Consider the following 16,028-nt stretch of genomic DNA (forward strand, 5'->3'; position numbering starts at 1 on the left):
CCACCATGCTCGGCAGAGCTAATCTTTTTATAACAGTTCCATAAGCTCCAGTCCTTTTCTCTCTTTGTTCCTCTTTCATGTTTTATAATGTCTGCCTGATGGTGCTGGAAGGATTAGATATATTGGAGAGAAATTAGAATAGTTTTGTTCACTTAGTAAAGTGCCCAGGGAGTTTCAGTTGGGATTTTCGTTTGTCTGGGAAGGGGGGGGGTCACTATGTAGTCCAGACTAGCCTCAAATTCAAGCCAATTCTCCTATCTCAGCCTCCAAGCACTGGGATCATAGGTAATCACAGGCCACTATGTCTGGCTGAGATCCAACTCTTTAGTTGGTGATTGGATCTTTAGTCAAATTCGGTGGCTTTCAAGCTGGATTTCTCTCTACTTCCCAGAGGGATAGTCTAGAGACTGTGGCAAGAGGCAGAACAAGCTGGGTTTTTAATCATTCACCCTCTCACAGTACAAACTTCTGATTAGAGTCAGCTGATTTCACTGTTTATTGTATTCTTCCTCAGAAAGTGTGTTGAGTTAGAAATTAAATGGTTAGAGTTTTCTTTTTGTGAGGCTGAAGAGATGGCTCAGTGGTTAAGAGCACTTTCTGTTCTTGCAGAAGACCCAAGTACAGCTCCCCTACCCACATCAAGTGGTTCAAGACCACATGGGGTTTGAGTTTCAAGGATTCAACACCCTCTTCTTCCTTTGTGGGCATCAGGCACCCACATGGTATATATACATACATGTAGGCAAAACACTCGTACACATAAAATAAATCACTGGGTACCCTGGTACATGTTTTTAACCCCAATACTCTGGAGGCAGAGGCAGATCTCTGAGGGTTCAAGGTCACCTGGTCTACATGGTGAGTTACAGTCAGAGCTGATTAGTGAGACCCTAATCAAAATAAGTAATTAAATAAACCACCAGCTACTTCCCTAGTGCTGTACCTAGGAATGCTTATTGACATCTTAATGGGTTGCTCTGCTCATGGTTTTTCTCTTTCTGCAGGTGGTCATAATGTCACAATCTCCTTACAGTCCAGGACTGGGCATACTCATATGCCTTCTGTGGTTGGCGTCCTTGTCTTTACCCAGTTCTGGTTCTGGTTTCCCCTTTCACACTTCCTGTCATTGGCTTATACTCCTACCTGTGTCATTGGCCTTAACAAGGATTTAAAGGTATGTCTGTGAGTCCTGAGCACTGTGGCATATTCTTGTCATAGATGACCATATTCCCATTCATTGAGTTAGTCCTTAGCCCTTACAGAGTAGAGTGTGTCTGTGGACATTTTATAAACAATCTTTTCTTACTAGCTGTGTAGTACTGGACACATCTTTTGAAAGGGAATGCTGGGGTAGGGTGTTTAATACAAAATTATGAAGAGATTTTAGAAGCCATTCTGTGTATTTGGAGGGGGTGGTTTGGTTTTCATTTTGCAACAGAATCTCACTATGTAGCCATGACTAGTCTAGAATTCACTATTGTAGACCAGGCTGACCTTGAACTCACAGAAGCCTGCCTGCCTTTGCCTCCAGACTTGGATTAAAGGCATATGCTACCATGCCTGGCTAGTATTTTTGGTTTGGGAGGCAGAGAGTCATTCTATATACTTGTGATCTCTGAATACAGGATCCCCCTACCTTAACCTCCAGAGTGCTGGAATTCCAGGCTTGTGCCACCATGCTAGGCCACTTTAATCCAAAGGCTGCAAGAGCTGGTGAAAGCTTTTAAGAGGGTAATGATAGTTTTTCCTAAAGAGGACCATTCTGATGTCAGTAGAAACGTGGGCAGTGCTGTTGCACTAATCTGGACAGGAAAGAGTAAGGACTCAGACTAACTAATAACTGAGGGATAAAGTTTGAGAGAGTGCACACCTCAGTCATGTACTTCAGGGTCTCCACAACCACCACAGCAGCAGGGTTATGATCCATGGGAAGAAAGAAGGCAGGTCGGTTCAGCACACTCTAGTAGCCAGTACTGAGTCAAACATGGAGAGTCGGACCCAAAGTTGTTTGTTTTAGGCATATTTAAGCATAGCTTAGTTTGGTGAAAATTTTCCTGGTGATAATTAACTCGATTCGATGTGTACAACAAAGCTTAAGACATTAACTACATTATAAACTTTTTAAAATACATATTTTGCATAAATATATGTTCTGTAGATTGAGAAAAACAAGCTCATGCATGATAAAGGTCTGAGAGAGGACCCGTTGTAGTCTCCAGCCACACAGACAGCACAGAGGTCGGTGGCCAGGCGGGAAACAGATGACACACCTCTTTCTCCTTTTGAAGAGTCAGCTCTTCAAATGTATTTAACATTCCTGTTTCCCCTAGTGTTTATCTGTGTGCACAAGGACCTCCATGCCTACTTAACAGAGAATTGTTAGTATAAGAACAGTGCCACAGGAAGATATCCCGTTAGTAGTAACAGAAACCAAGGCCACCAGTGAGGGGTCAGGGAGTCTGACGGAACAAACTGATGACAGGTTAAAAGCTTCAGCTGCCCCATGCCCTGTCATCCCAGTGTTTAATCACATTGCTAACAGGGTTGTAGTTAGGGCTTTCTCAGTCCTGTGACCTGATGAGTCGTCTTGTTCTCCTTTAAGGTTGAAGGCTTTTCAAGCTTTAAATACCTCTTACATTTGGTCATCACTGTTGTTAAGATGTTTTGTTTAAATTTTCAGAATGGAAAAATTTTAAGCTCAAATTTGCCTTAACTAAGTATTTTAATGTTAAAACTGCTGACAGTTATAAATATTTAGCATCTTTATTTCTCAAAACAACAATATTTTGTTTTCCTAATCCCTAATATTTAACATTATCATTAAACTTCCCATATAATTTTTAGAGGCTTACAGTCTACCGAACAATTTTATAATGTTTTCATTCTTCACAATGAAAGTGAGATAGAGAAGATAAGTTCCCATCTTAGCAAATATAGTGCTTATTACCATTTTTATTAATGCAAATTAGGTAAGTAAAGAAAGATTCAAGCTAGATAGCAGGTTTGTTCTAAGTAATGCAAAGGTAGTCTTGTGTTAGGCCCATGTTAGAAAGCATGATTGTGTGTTATGTAAAGAGTATACAGACTATAAGTTGTCAGTGTGGTACAATGAGTGGTCATGGGAGTTCAGAAGGGATATATAACTCTTTACAAAGGGGCTACCAGTTGTCCCCGTGCTCACAGCGTGAGTAGGACTTAACCCACTGACACCAGTGGTTTGTGAGGAGATGAAGAAAATGATGCTTGTTCAGTGGCAGAGTGTTAGGATCTATAGGGAACTAAGTACCAGCATTAACTCACAGTGCTCTTCATAGAATGCTAACATGGAACAGTTCTGTCGTTGAACATTTAACTTGTATGGGAACTTTCCATCTCTCTCTGCCTATGTGCTTGTTATAAACAGAATACATAAATCTTGATGTTATTTCCATGGAAAGAACAAGAGAGTGTTTTATTTCTTCAGATGCCGAAAGTTCAATATAAATCAAATTGTAAACCATCCACATTCGCTTATCCTGCCCCTCTGGAAGTACCAAAAGAAAAAGAAAAGGAAAAGGTATGTTCTTTAGGTCTTAAACTTTTGTTCTTCTTGGAAAAGCTACTAACTGTCAGGTGATACAGTTTTGAAATGTGGTTGGTTGGCTGGCTGGCTGGCTGGAGTAGAGTCTTACTGTAGAGTCCTGGCTAACCTAGTACCAGATAGTATATCAGACTGACCTCAGACTCATAGGGTCCACTTAACTCTGCCTCCAGGTACAAAGATTAAGGATATGTACCATCATGCTGCACAGCTTTAATGATAGGAATCTGGAGGTATCCGTGTGAGTGTGGGCTGGAGGGGCTGGAGACATTCTTGGAGCTGGAGTTACAAACTGTTGTGAGCTGCCGGACATGGGTCCGGGGGACCAGGCTCGGGTTCTTTGTAAGAGAAGTTAGTGTGTGCTCCTAACCATCGAGCTATCTGTTCAACCCTGTTCTGCCTTATTGATCTGTGTGTATATGTCCAAAAGAGGACATCTGTTTATAGAAACACTTGTGGTGACAACTAACATTAGATTTAAGTAGAAAGTAAAGGACTTTTCCTTTTCCTGTCTTGGTATCCCAGCCCTATGTCCCAGGAGTTCCAATGTGTGAATCCTGAAAGTTTACTCTGCTCTGTCAGAACCTCTTACACTGAAACTGCTGCTGTTTTCTACATGCTGATCTTAATGAATAACTTTTCCCCGAAGCTGCAAAGCCATATCTATATATTATTTCTTTTATCTAACGTACATTTAAGGACATTTTTATTGACTACACTACCAGTGAGGCTACAATAAAAATGTTTATGTACATACCTATGTTCTTATGCAAGTGTGTCTGTCACTTAGAATAGTAGATGTGGAATTGTGTAGTCAAAAGTAATTTGTGTTATTTCTTTTCAGATATATTACCTAGTTTGCCTTTTGAAAATGGATAAAACTAACTTCAGCAGTTTTTTTAGCACATTCACTAATACATAATAAAGAGTAATGAATGCATTTACAGAGCTGTACTGACTGTGGTGTTCTACTCAATAAAACAAGCAGCCCTTTCATGATGCTTATGTGGGGAAAGCATTGTATCCCATTTTCCAAGTCTTATTTCACCTTTAATTTCAAGTGAGATCCATCAAGGAAGACCACACCTAGCTAACTTCACTCACTGTGTATTACCGTTACAAGACATCCAGCTGTGAGAACATCGCTATGACCGAGAATTTTCCATTGCTTTTCCCATAAAGCCAAAAAGAACATAGCACTCAAGTCTGTGTGTTAGAAGTAAATGATAGCAAATTCACATCCAAGGCAGATCAGAAAAGATTGGTTGTTTTGGACGCAGCCCTGGTAGCTAAGCATGATAGTAGCAGCAAGCCATGTACCTTGACATCCTGCTTGCTTTCCCTTTACTTCTCAGTGTATTCGTTGTGTATAGTAACTGACAGGAGTCAAGGACATGCTATAGGACTGTTCTCTTGGGCTCCTTTCTTAGTATGTAGGTAAGAGATTATAACAGTCTTATACCATTTTAACTTTCTCCAAGGTTTCCACTGCTGTGTTGTCTATTACTGCCAAAGCTAAAAAAAAAGAAAAAGAAAAAGAAAAAAAGGAGGAGGAGAAGATGGAAGTGGTAGGTATACCTCAGTGGTCATGTGGGTTAATGCCTGTTGTCGTCCAGATTCCTTAAACACTGTTGTACTTTGCTCTTAGCTTTTTCAGTTAGTTATTCTGTTTCCAGCATATAGAATTATACCATTATATTTGAAAGAGACTCTAGAAAACCATATCTGTATTAGTTTTTCTTATTGCTTGGACAGAATACCTACTGGAAGCATCTTTAGAAAGAAGAGAATTTGGGCTCATGGTTTTAAGGGATACAGTCTGTCATAGCAGGAAAGTCATGGTGTCTGGAGCTGCATCTTTGACAGCGGGAGCTTGCAGAATGGCTTGCTCATACCTTGATCAGGAAGCAAAGAGTGCAGACTGGCCACGCAGCTACTCTACATCCCTCTGGCTATCCCTTCAACCAGTTAGGCCCTGTCCAGAAGGTTCCCAGATGTTCCCATACATGAACTTACAGAGGGAATTTCACATGTCCATTTGTGAGAAGATAGGATACAGAACAGGAATGAGTTCATAGAGAAAGTTACAGCTAAAGTAGGCTTTGAAAACCGTTCTGAGTAGACAGTGACTTGATGAAGAAAGGCTTTTGGGAAGATAGATGATGATCCGACCATTTAAATAGATTCTTCTGATCTCTGCTGGTAGAAAACCCTTTTCATCCTTTAAAATGATCTGTACCATTCTCATCCCTAAGTAGGGCTGGTGAAAGTTGTGCTTTTATTGTATCTGCCACTACCTTTTGTACCTGACAGCATTCTCATCCCTAAGTAGGGCTGGTGAAAGTTGTGCTTTTATTGTATCTGCCACTACCTTTTGTACCTGACAGTGTTCTGTAAACTTAGCAGACAGATGCAAGTGATGTGGGACAGAAGTGATCCCTCATTGATTGTATTTCTCCTGTCCTAGGATGAAGCAGAGAAGAAGGAAGAGAAGGAGAAGAAAAAAGAGCCTGAACCAAACTTCCAGCTGTTGGATAATCCAGCACGAGTTATGCCTGCCCAACTGAAGGTCTTAAGTATGACAGAGACCTGCAGATACCAGCCTTTCAAACCAGTAAGTTATCCATCTTAGCTGTATTTGCCGTTGGGTCATTAATCTGTAATACTAGGTAAGATTGACAGAAGAGGATAAATCCCCAAAGTATTTTAGAGCAAAGTCACTAGTACTTTAAAAAAAAAAAAGCGGGGGGTTGGGGGGAGGGCTGTTAGCAAAAACAAGAGCCATCTCCTCAGCCTCATATAGGTTGCTGCAGAGTTTCTATTTTTTTCTAATTCTCGAGAACTGTTTTCCCTCTTCTGTCTTAGATATGGGCACATAACTACACACTGGGTTGAATGTTTCTCCCTTTCCTCCATGTGTAAAATAGGAAGTATCTCCTTAACTAACGGGCACAAATCAAAGAAGCTAATATGTAAGCACTGGGAACAAGACCTGGTCCTGCCAACACGTGACCATCGTCATAATTACACTATTGTCCTGAACACATTGAGTTTTAGAATTCAAAAAAGGATCTTTGTGATATTCAATTAATCCCAAGACAGAATCTTTCTCATTAGAAACAAGTGTATATTGGTTATCTTTTTCATTACTGTGGCAGAATATCAGACAGAACCAGCTCAGGGAGGGCTTTATTCTTGTTTGATCTTTCTTTCAAGTTTTTTGTTGTTTTATTTTTGGTGGTGTTTTGTTTTTTCTTGTTTTGCTTTGTTTTGAGACAAGATCTTAGTCCACTCTGGCATAGAACTCATTTTGCAGCCCAGACTGGCCTTGAACCAATGAGCAGTCCTCCTGCCAATCAACTAAATGACAAGTTAAAAGCTACTCTTGTTTCAGTTGTGAGCCAAGTCGTTCCTAACTCTTGATGAACTCTTTCACAGCATGGGAAGCATTAATCAACCTAAAATGTGGCTGAGCTACGGACAGCCCTGCGGATGGATATGTGGACTGTGTTGCCCATGTTAATGAGGTCATTTAGACTCTGACACGCATGTAGTAACAGTTAGACCGACCGCATAGGTTATCAGCTTACAGAAGCAAAAGCAAGAAATGGAAATTGCTGTGTGTGCTGGTTTCAGGCTGAGGGTGGGCATACCTGGGTTTATATCGTGGCTCTTTTGTTTAGGAGTGTGACTAAGTAATTCCCTTGCTGTTGGTAGTCAAGGCAGAGTCATTCCATTGAATGCAATCTTTTCAAGAAAACTTTACAGGAGAGAGTTGTAGATTCTTTCATGTGAATGCATGTGTTAGATGGTCTAGAAATGCTTGAAAGCACACCAGCTTTATAGTTCACCAGGGCAGAATCTTGGTAAGTAAAATCAGATTAGGTTCAACTGCAGAGATACTTAACCCATGTGAGTCATATCACAAATAATCTGTGCTTCTTTCCATCCCAGTAATATACTTTGTAGAAGTATGCTTTTTCCAGATGTGCCTTGCCACTGTTGGCTGATTTAATTACAGAGAGCAACTTTCCATCTCCGTTGACACAAGAATGCAAATAGAATAAGATTAGCATGCCAGAGATGGCGTTTGAATTTACCCTCAGCTAATAGACTGGGAGAGGCCTTCCTTAACAGAATTGTTGTTGTACTCTCCTTTAGCTCTGCATCTGTTGTTTTCATTGCTTACATTATAATGTTTTCTAGATTATAGTGAGAACACTCAGATGTCTGTCATATTTATTTTCTCTGACATTCTGGAATTGCTAGAGAGAGAAAAAAAGTGGCCCTTTATTTGTGGATTTCCATGAATGTCACAAAGACATTCATGCTTAAAAAACTAATGCAGGGCTGGAAAGTTGGTTCAGCCATTAAAGGCTAGGAGCACAACAAAAACTAATAATACACTCATATCAGAGGTCTAGAGGTATTCGTTGCTCTTACAGAGGACTCAGGTCCTGTTCAAACCCACATAGCAGCTCACAACTGTAACTCTAGTTCCAGAGGATCCAGTGCCTCTTGTAGTCTCCCCAGGGATTACACACACATAGTACACAGGTATTTATATAGACAAAATACCTATACACATAAAATACAAATAAATAGAATATTTTAGGGAGTGGGACATGTCTCCAAGTTGGAAGTAGCTTTCCCACATTTTAAATAAGCTCTGGGGTGGTGATGAAGTTGCTGATCCAAGATCTTGAGTAATATAGGAAGGCAGTAGAATTCTGTGTTGGGACAGTAGGCATTCAGCCCACAGTCAGATTTCTTTGGCTGGGAAACACGTCTTCAGTTGGGATGCAGCAGCCACACAGAGCAGCTCATACGGCCTACCATGCACTGGTTATGCTGGCAGCTGCTCACTAGAGAGGAGTTGTTGTCTTTTCTTGTTTGTTTGTTTGTTTGTTTGCTTTTTTGTTTTTTGAGACAGGGTTTCTCTGTGTAGCCCTGGCTGTCCTAGAACTCACTCTGTAGACCAGGCTGGCCTTGAACTCAGAAATCTGCCTGTCTCTGCCTCCCAAGTGCTGGGATTAAAGGCGTGCGCCACCACTGCCCGGCTGGAGTTGTTTTCTGCTAGTGTAATTAATTCTCCCTCAGCCTTTTCCTTGCACATCAAGTGTTGAGGGTTCACTTAACAAGCACCTGCTCTAGAGAGCAAAGCATCGTGACATGTGAGTGCAGCTAATTCTGTTTCCTGTCTGTGTGCAGCTCTCCATTGGGGGCATAATAATTCTGAAAGACACCAGCGAAGACATTGAAGAACTCGTGGAACCCGTGGCAGCACATGGCCCAAAAATTGAGGAGGAAGAGCAAGAGCCAGAGCCCCCAGAGCCATTTGAGTATATCGATGACTAAGGGCCAGGGTGAGTACTCAGCAGTCTCTTCTGCAGGAAGCATCTCTGTCAGCGCTTATAGGTGTTTACGAGAGCAGGAGTGTGTTTCCCTCTCCTGCTTGTATTTGCTCTAATTACCCAAACAGCATTAAAACTTCACCTTTCTCATATGCACGTCTTCTTTTCCAAGCGACTAATCTTCAGACCATTTTATATATAAGTCCATACGTGAGGAGCTGGCCCCAGAGGAAACATCTTGCTGATTTTTCACAAGTCATCTTTCTCTCTCTCTCGTCCTTTCTTCCTTTCTTCCTTTCTTCCTTTCTTCCTTTCTTCCTTTCTTTCTTTCTTTCTTTCTTTCTTTCTTTCTTTCTTTCTTTCTTTCTTTCTTTCCTTCCTTCTTTTTTAAGGATTATTTCTATGTGCATTGGTGTCCTGCCTACATATCTGTATGAGGGCGCCAGATCCTCTAGAACTGGGCTTACAGACAATTGTGAGCTTGCTGCCATGTGGGTGCTGGAAATGAAATTCAGGTCCTCTGGAAAAGCAACCAGTGCTCTTAACCACTGAACTATCTCTCCAGCCCCAAGAAAGTCTTCTTAAAATTAATTAAACAAGTACATGATGTGAAACTCTCAGAGAATTAATAAACTGTTACTCCCTGCAACACACACAGACAACATACAAGTTGCAAATCTAGCATACACTGATTAGCAATTAAAGACCAGCCCTGCCATTGATTACAGGAGGTAATCCTGCCTCGGGGAGTGGATCTCGGAGAGTAGGTGTGTCCTGAGTGCTCGGGCTTGCATTGCTGTGCTCTCTCAGCCTCAGCTTTGCCTACAACATGCATGTGCTGTGCTCTCTCAGTCTATACCACATTACTGACTCATGGTGGCTCTTCCAGCCTCTCCCTACTGCCTCACTGCAACCAACCTGAGTGTGTAGTTCAAGATAGAGTGACTGCAAAGTACACAGCTAGAAGCTGGACTCTTGGAAGTTTTTTAAAGGATGAAATTGAAATACTTGATTTGTTAGGAATTCAGAGATTAATTATAGTAATAAATTGGCATATCAGGCCTGCAGATGCCAAGCAGGAACTAGGTTTAGACTTCATGTACTAATTTAAAAGAAAAAAGAAAAAGAAGTTTGTGAGTAAAGGACAGTGTCAACTTCTGACGCTTTTGCTTTTCCAGGACTCTGCCTGCTCAGCTGTAGATGACTGTCCTGGTGCACACTGAAATATCCCGAGGGAACCCACACTGAGACCTGCTCGATCCACACACCATTGCCTACGCTGACATAAAGAACCTGTGTCCCGAGCCTTTGGTTGAGAAGATATACGACTGTTCAGTGTTCTCTTTCACAAAATTTGGTTTTCAAATAAATATATTAAAATCTCCACATTGACAGGACTTTAGTTGATTTGTTCTTGTTGTTGTTTTGTTTTCTTATGGATCTGTCACAAGGCTAATAGCCCTGATGGCACCTGCCTATAACCCTAGTACTTAGGGAGCTGAAGCAGGAGAGCTTTGAGTCTTTGACTTAAATTGAGGAGATTGTTTTGGAGGACTCTGTGGCAGTGCTGGAGATTGAATCCAGGGTTTTCTGCATGCTTTGTACCACTGAGCTATGAGCTATATCCCCAGCCCAAAAGACAGCCTCAAAATCTGGAGGGAAATGAATAAGTAATTCTATAGAGGTCAGCCCTAATGCACTCATCTGTCCAGTCTAAAGGTTACTGATTGCCAAGCATGGTTCCACACAGTTAATTTCATTGTATCCCCTCCTTTGTAAGCTCCTGTTTCCTCCATGTCCGATGATTCTATAAAAGAAATGATCTAATTTCCTAGCCTCTCATTAGCTATGCCCTTCCTGTTTAAGCTCTTAATGTTGCTTGCATTTCAGACAGTTTTCTCTTATATTTCCCTTAATATCTGAAGTGATCAAAAACCAGAAGTGTCTTGTGGATGCCATCATCATCTGGGAAGAGATAGTTTTTTCACCAGCCTGACAGAATAGCCAACTTACAGAAGAAAGGATTCTCGTTAGGCAGTGCCCTTGAGTATTGAGCAGGTGGTAGCTTTAAGTGCAGGTTAGAGTGTAAAATGGTCATTTGGATCAGGAGACTTTCTTGCTGGGTTTTGGTTTGGTTTGGTTTTTCCCCATAGATTTCCTGGGGAATGTATAGTGCTGAGAGCCAACAGAGGACTAAAGTCATATGCCCACAGGGTAGGAGTTAGAAGTTGGGGGCTCGGTTCAAGAAATGGAAGAGAGAAGGCAGGAATTCTGCCTAGATGTTAGTGGCTCACATCTTTCCAGCGTGAAAGGCCGGTTGGGTTACATAACAAGAGGTGGAAATAGATGATGTGGTTTCAGAAATAACTGATCTATAAGCAGTCCCTCTACAAGTCTGTAGATAAAGGATTCCTGCCTTTTAAAACTCCTCTTTCAGGAGGCCCTCTCGGGAACCTGGTTACTCTCTTAGGAACCAGGCCCTTTCATCCCAGTAGGAAGCTGAGGCCTGGGGCTAGAAACGTCAAGGCTACCTTCCACTACATTGCAAGACCCCTGTCTGGAAAGCAGAGAGAAGTTCTCTCCAACACTCCTGTGGCATACTCTAGTTTTCCTCCTGGCTTGATTCTCCCCTTCATTTCACAGGTGGGACAAGTGTTGGACTTAATTTGGACAACTTGTACAGGGATTTGTTGGCACTTGGTCCTACCAGCTCTAATATAACTGTTAGCCTACAATGTTGTTAATCTGCTTTGTCTAAGCAACATTCCTATCCCACACTGATGATCACCTTTGTGCTGATGAAAGGGGTTGACATGCACCTCCAGCTTCTGCGGCAGGGCATCCTCATGTGGGCTGTCTCATGAACATAGACAGCACATCCAAGCACACTTTATACCCAGCATTCTCTACTGCTTTGAGCTGCTCTCCACTCTCCACTCACCTTCACCACTGGTCACTACCCCAAGTGTGTCTACCTCCAGACTCAGCACACCAATCCTTTCTCCAAATCCAGCTTTGTAAATCATGTTGGTCTCCTGCTTAATTAAAAGCTTGCCGAATAAGCTCCAGATCACCTGTTGCATGAGCATCTGTCCACAGCCCTGTTGCTCATCCCTGCAGCCTTTTGTTGCTTCAGTGCCTTCCCAGATTCTGTCACCTAACCTTTGCCTATACCATTGCTTCTACCTTAATGCACACTTTGGACTTCAGACTATTTTGAGAGAGAGAGAGACCGAGACCAAGACCTATGGAGGCTATAAGCATCCAATTCCCCAGGAACTAGAGTTACAGGCACTTATGAGCTGCCTGTGTGGTGTTGGGAATTGAACTTGTATCTTCTGCAAGAAAGATACATACTCTTAACTTCTGAGCCATCTCTCCAGCCCAACTCTGCTGTTTTACCTCTAGATCCAATAGATTGACTCATGTTGGTTTATATCTGATAAATCTGATAAATTGAATATATGTTTTATACAGCCACTGTACATTGTAGGTTAGCAACACAAGACTACCCAGGAGAACCAGTTGTCTGCCTTTGTAACTGCATGGCTTTCAGGAAGCTGTGGCTCGCTGCTACCGCCCAGCATTTCCAGAGGGTTGAACTACACATCACTAGCTCAGGAAAAACCCACGGTCAAAATGTAAAGTACAGTTGTATTGACTATATATCACTTTCACATTATAAAATCGAGGTGTGATAACCCAAATTATAAGCTAAGGACCATCTTCAGTGGTTTAGGTGTCTGCTTTTGGAATTTTTTCCGCAAAGGGCCAAGTGAGGCCTCCTGTCTTCACAGTATGTCCTCACCCATTGCCTCATTCCCTAACGTCGCTCACATTTGTCTTCTGTTGTCTGTTCAGACCTTTTGCATTTGTCTCGCTACTTTCTCTTTTCCAGTCTCACCATAAACTCACAACCCACCTGCTTCAGCTTTCCAAATGTTATACTAGAATTTCAAGCATATGCCACCATGTCTAAATATCCCAGCACTGACTCGGGAGGCAGAGGCCAGCCTGATCTACAGATGCAGATGGAGGGGAAGAATGGTAATTGGAACTGGCCACTTCCCTTTAATTGAAGCACCAGGGGAGGCAGAGGCAAGGTGTGGAGCTATGAGTTCAAGGACAGCCAGGGCTGCTTAGAGCCTGTCTCAAAAAAAAACAAAAAACAAAAAACAAATCAAGACAAGCAAACAAACTGCTAGTAACTGGGAAGTGCAGCTGACCACTGACAGAGCAATCTGGAGTCCAATGAGCACAGATGATTAATTCATTTGCTCTGAAGCCACCTTCCCCAGGGGCTTCAACCTTCGATGTTTCTCCTTACTCGTGCAGTGAATGAGTATTTCTGCTGATTTTCATTTGATTTTGCTCTTGAAGAACCCTGGCTTTTCCCTGCATGCGCAGATGGTGATGATAGACTCTACAACTGGTGGGAGATGATGGGAAGCAATGAACTTGAACAAAGATACTTTTGTAGCCTTGAGCCTCTGCAACCTTGTATCTGCCATCATTGTGAGACACATCCACTTTCCCTTAGCAAGAGGGTGGAGAAAGAGTTTAGGAGTTGGTTTGGATTCTCTTCTTCAGCTTGTGGGTCCGGGGGATCTAGCTCAGGTTTAGTAGCAAATGCCTTTCCAAGCTCAGCCATCTCCAGCGAAACTTGGATATTCTCGCCAGCAAACAAACAGATCGCTTATTTTTAAGCAGTGACCAGTGGCTGAAGAGGGTCTGAAAAGCCGGCTGCATTTTCAGAGGCCCTGGGTTCAAGTCCCAGCAGCCACATGGCAGTTCACAGCTGTCTGTAACTCCAGTTCCAGGGCACCTGACACCCTCTTCCTGGCCCCTGCAGACACCAGACACACAAAACAAACAGACAGGCTAAACACCCACACATAAAAATCAAAAATAAACTCTGTGGTGGGCAAACAGGATATATTATCTAGGAACGTTATTTTAAGATAGGAGAGAGAATAGTACAAAGAATGTTATTAAAGGGGTTCACCAAAAAGTTGGGGACTAGTGGCAGGTCAGCACACTCAGTGGGGTACCCACAAAGTTATCTGGCCTGTTCTCCCAGCAGGCCTGGCCTCTCTGCAAAGTGTTCAGCCTCTACCCTCTAAGGCCATGTAAGGACTGAGCAGGCAGAGAACACAAATAGCTTCCCCTCTCTAGCCGAGTTGAAAGCTTCCTGAAACAGTGTGGGTGGGAGGAGGGCTGGAATTGAATACCCCCTTTCAGAAACTATACTCCATTGTAATCCATGTTGAGAAACTACCAGCTGGAGGCAGACTCTAGGTTTGCTCCGGACAAGACAGACTTTCAAATGCAAGTAAGGAAAACCGTTCACAATGATTCTGTTACTTGCTTCCAAATGGGTGCATACATTCCTATGGACAGATGGTTCTAGAAAAAAGTGAGTCAGGACATTAGATCACTGGGAATCCTTAGGACCAGAATGAGGGTTAGAGAGGGTCCCTTATCTTGGCTTTTTTTCCCCCACACCTGGGTTCTGGGTTTGGCAAGGGCTGGTGTCAATGGCGAAAGGCCTGTGCCAGGGACACAACTAACTATTCAAAGGTCTAGATAGCTTAAACAGGCTTTCTGGCCCAGATGGAGACTGATGCTACAGAGGCCAGGCTACATCATGTACCACTCTTCTCAGGGCCCTTGGATGCAGCCATGTGTATGTCAGTGCCCTCATCTCCCCGGAATGCTGACGTCATTTCCTTACCCTAACTCAGCTTCAGCCTCCCGGATTGGGTTCTTCAGTGGAAAGGCTGGGAAGAAACTGGCCTCTTCCTCCTCCACCATTCGCTGTTGTTCTTGGAGTTCAAAATGTTTATCCCCTAACCTTTTGATAGTTCACTCAGAGAGAATGAACTGGGCATCATTGACTGCGCAGAAGGGAAGTGGAGGCACAGGACAGGGTGGTGACTCATCCGAGTCATCCTGTGTCAAGCATGCTGCTCTGGGTAGCAATCTGGGTCTAGGCTGTGTCAAAACAGAAGAGGGTCCCAGCAATCAGCTGAGCCATATTCTTTGTCCCCTCACCCACCAGGAGGATATCTGGTAGCCTTTGTAGCTACCAGAAGAAATAGGATCTGTGGTTTCTCTGCTGAACTGCCTTGAGACCATCTGCCTTGATCTAGGGTCTGAGCAGACTGCCCAGATCCAGTTTTTAAGTAAAGCAACCAATGAGAGTATCTTTGTAGAAACAGGGACTTTAACCACCCAGAGCACCGGGCTTTTAGGAAGTCAAGGGCAAGATCCTCAGCCACGATGGAGTCCTTCCGAGGTGCAGGTGGATCCTTTTGTTCCCTGGCACTCATTGGTTACACAGTCTCAATCCACGGAGAGAAATAGGCAAGAGGACAGTAGACCATTCTCGCCCTTCCCGAGCGGGTTCTATCCCTTGCAGTTTAAGTCTGTCTGAAATCTTCTGTGCCTACCCAAAGACACCTGGATCTCCCAAGCCTGTCTGTCCTTCCATGAGCTGAGGCTAGGAAGGAAGGTGACATGGAAGGCTAGAGAGACCCTGTCACAGGGATGGTGGATGGGCTTGGCCACAGGGTGGAGGCGCCCGAATCTTCGAAGCTGGCAGAGGTCAGGATGGAAGGGAAACATAGCTGCGGCTGCCAGCTTGATTTTCTGGGAATGCCTCCGCCTCCAGACCGCCAAGCTAGCGAGCGGAGCCTGGGTTCCTGGAAATGAGCGCCGGGGAAGGTGAGGTGGATAGGATGACTGTTTCCCAAGACCCCACCAAGAGCCCCGCTGGCCCCGTCCTTCTCAGGCCCAAGGTTACGAGAGCACACCCCAAATGTCAGGCCACAGGGCAAATCTCCCGCCTCTAGCTGGGGGCGATCTCGGTGGGTGGCGGCAGAGGCGCCCGGTTGGGAGTGTTTTATCCCGAAAGGCAACGGATGCTCCTAGCACCACCTGCCGGTCGATCTGCAATCCCACCGGGCATCTGCGCGTCACCAAGACGTTCCAGTTTAGGAGCCCTCCTCACCCGAGCCACAGAAGGTTTGCATGACCAGCTAGCAACTTCTAAGTTCTCTCCAATGCTAACTACATGTGGAGAACCAGTATAG

General features: G+C 43.5%; 1 protein-coding gene across 1 annotated transcript in view; it reads left to right on the forward strand.

Moving 5' to 3' along the window:
• Nucleotides 1–10,326, forward strand: part of Psmd1 (proteasome 26S subunit, non-ATPase 1) — a 72,574-nt gene extending 62,248 nt beyond the window's left edge. Inside the window, exons 20-25 of the mRNA XM_028789542.1 lie at nucleotides 1,005–1,174; nucleotides 3,464–3,556; nucleotides 5,062–5,148; nucleotides 6,048–6,194; nucleotides 8,792–8,946; nucleotides 10,113–10,326. Coding sequence (XP_028645375.1) covers nucleotides 1,005–1,174; nucleotides 3,464–3,556; nucleotides 5,062–5,148; nucleotides 6,048–6,194; nucleotides 8,792–8,938 — 644 coding nt within the window. The 3' untranslated portion in view covers nucleotides 8,939–8,946; nucleotides 10,113–10,326. The remainder of the gene's footprint in view (nucleotides 1–1,004; nucleotides 1,175–3,463; nucleotides 3,557–5,061; nucleotides 5,149–6,047; nucleotides 6,195–8,791; nucleotides 8,947–10,112) is intronic.
• Nucleotides 10,327–16,028: the final 5,702 nt, after the last annotated feature.

The sequence above is a fragment of the Grammomys surdaster genome, unplaced genomic scaffold (assembly GCF_004785775.1).
Source record: "Grammomys surdaster isolate TR1022 unplaced genomic scaffold, NIH_TR_1.0 125846, whole genome shotgun sequence".
Lineage (NCBI taxonomy): Eukaryota > Metazoa > Chordata > Mammalia > Rodentia > Muridae > Grammomys > Grammomys surdaster.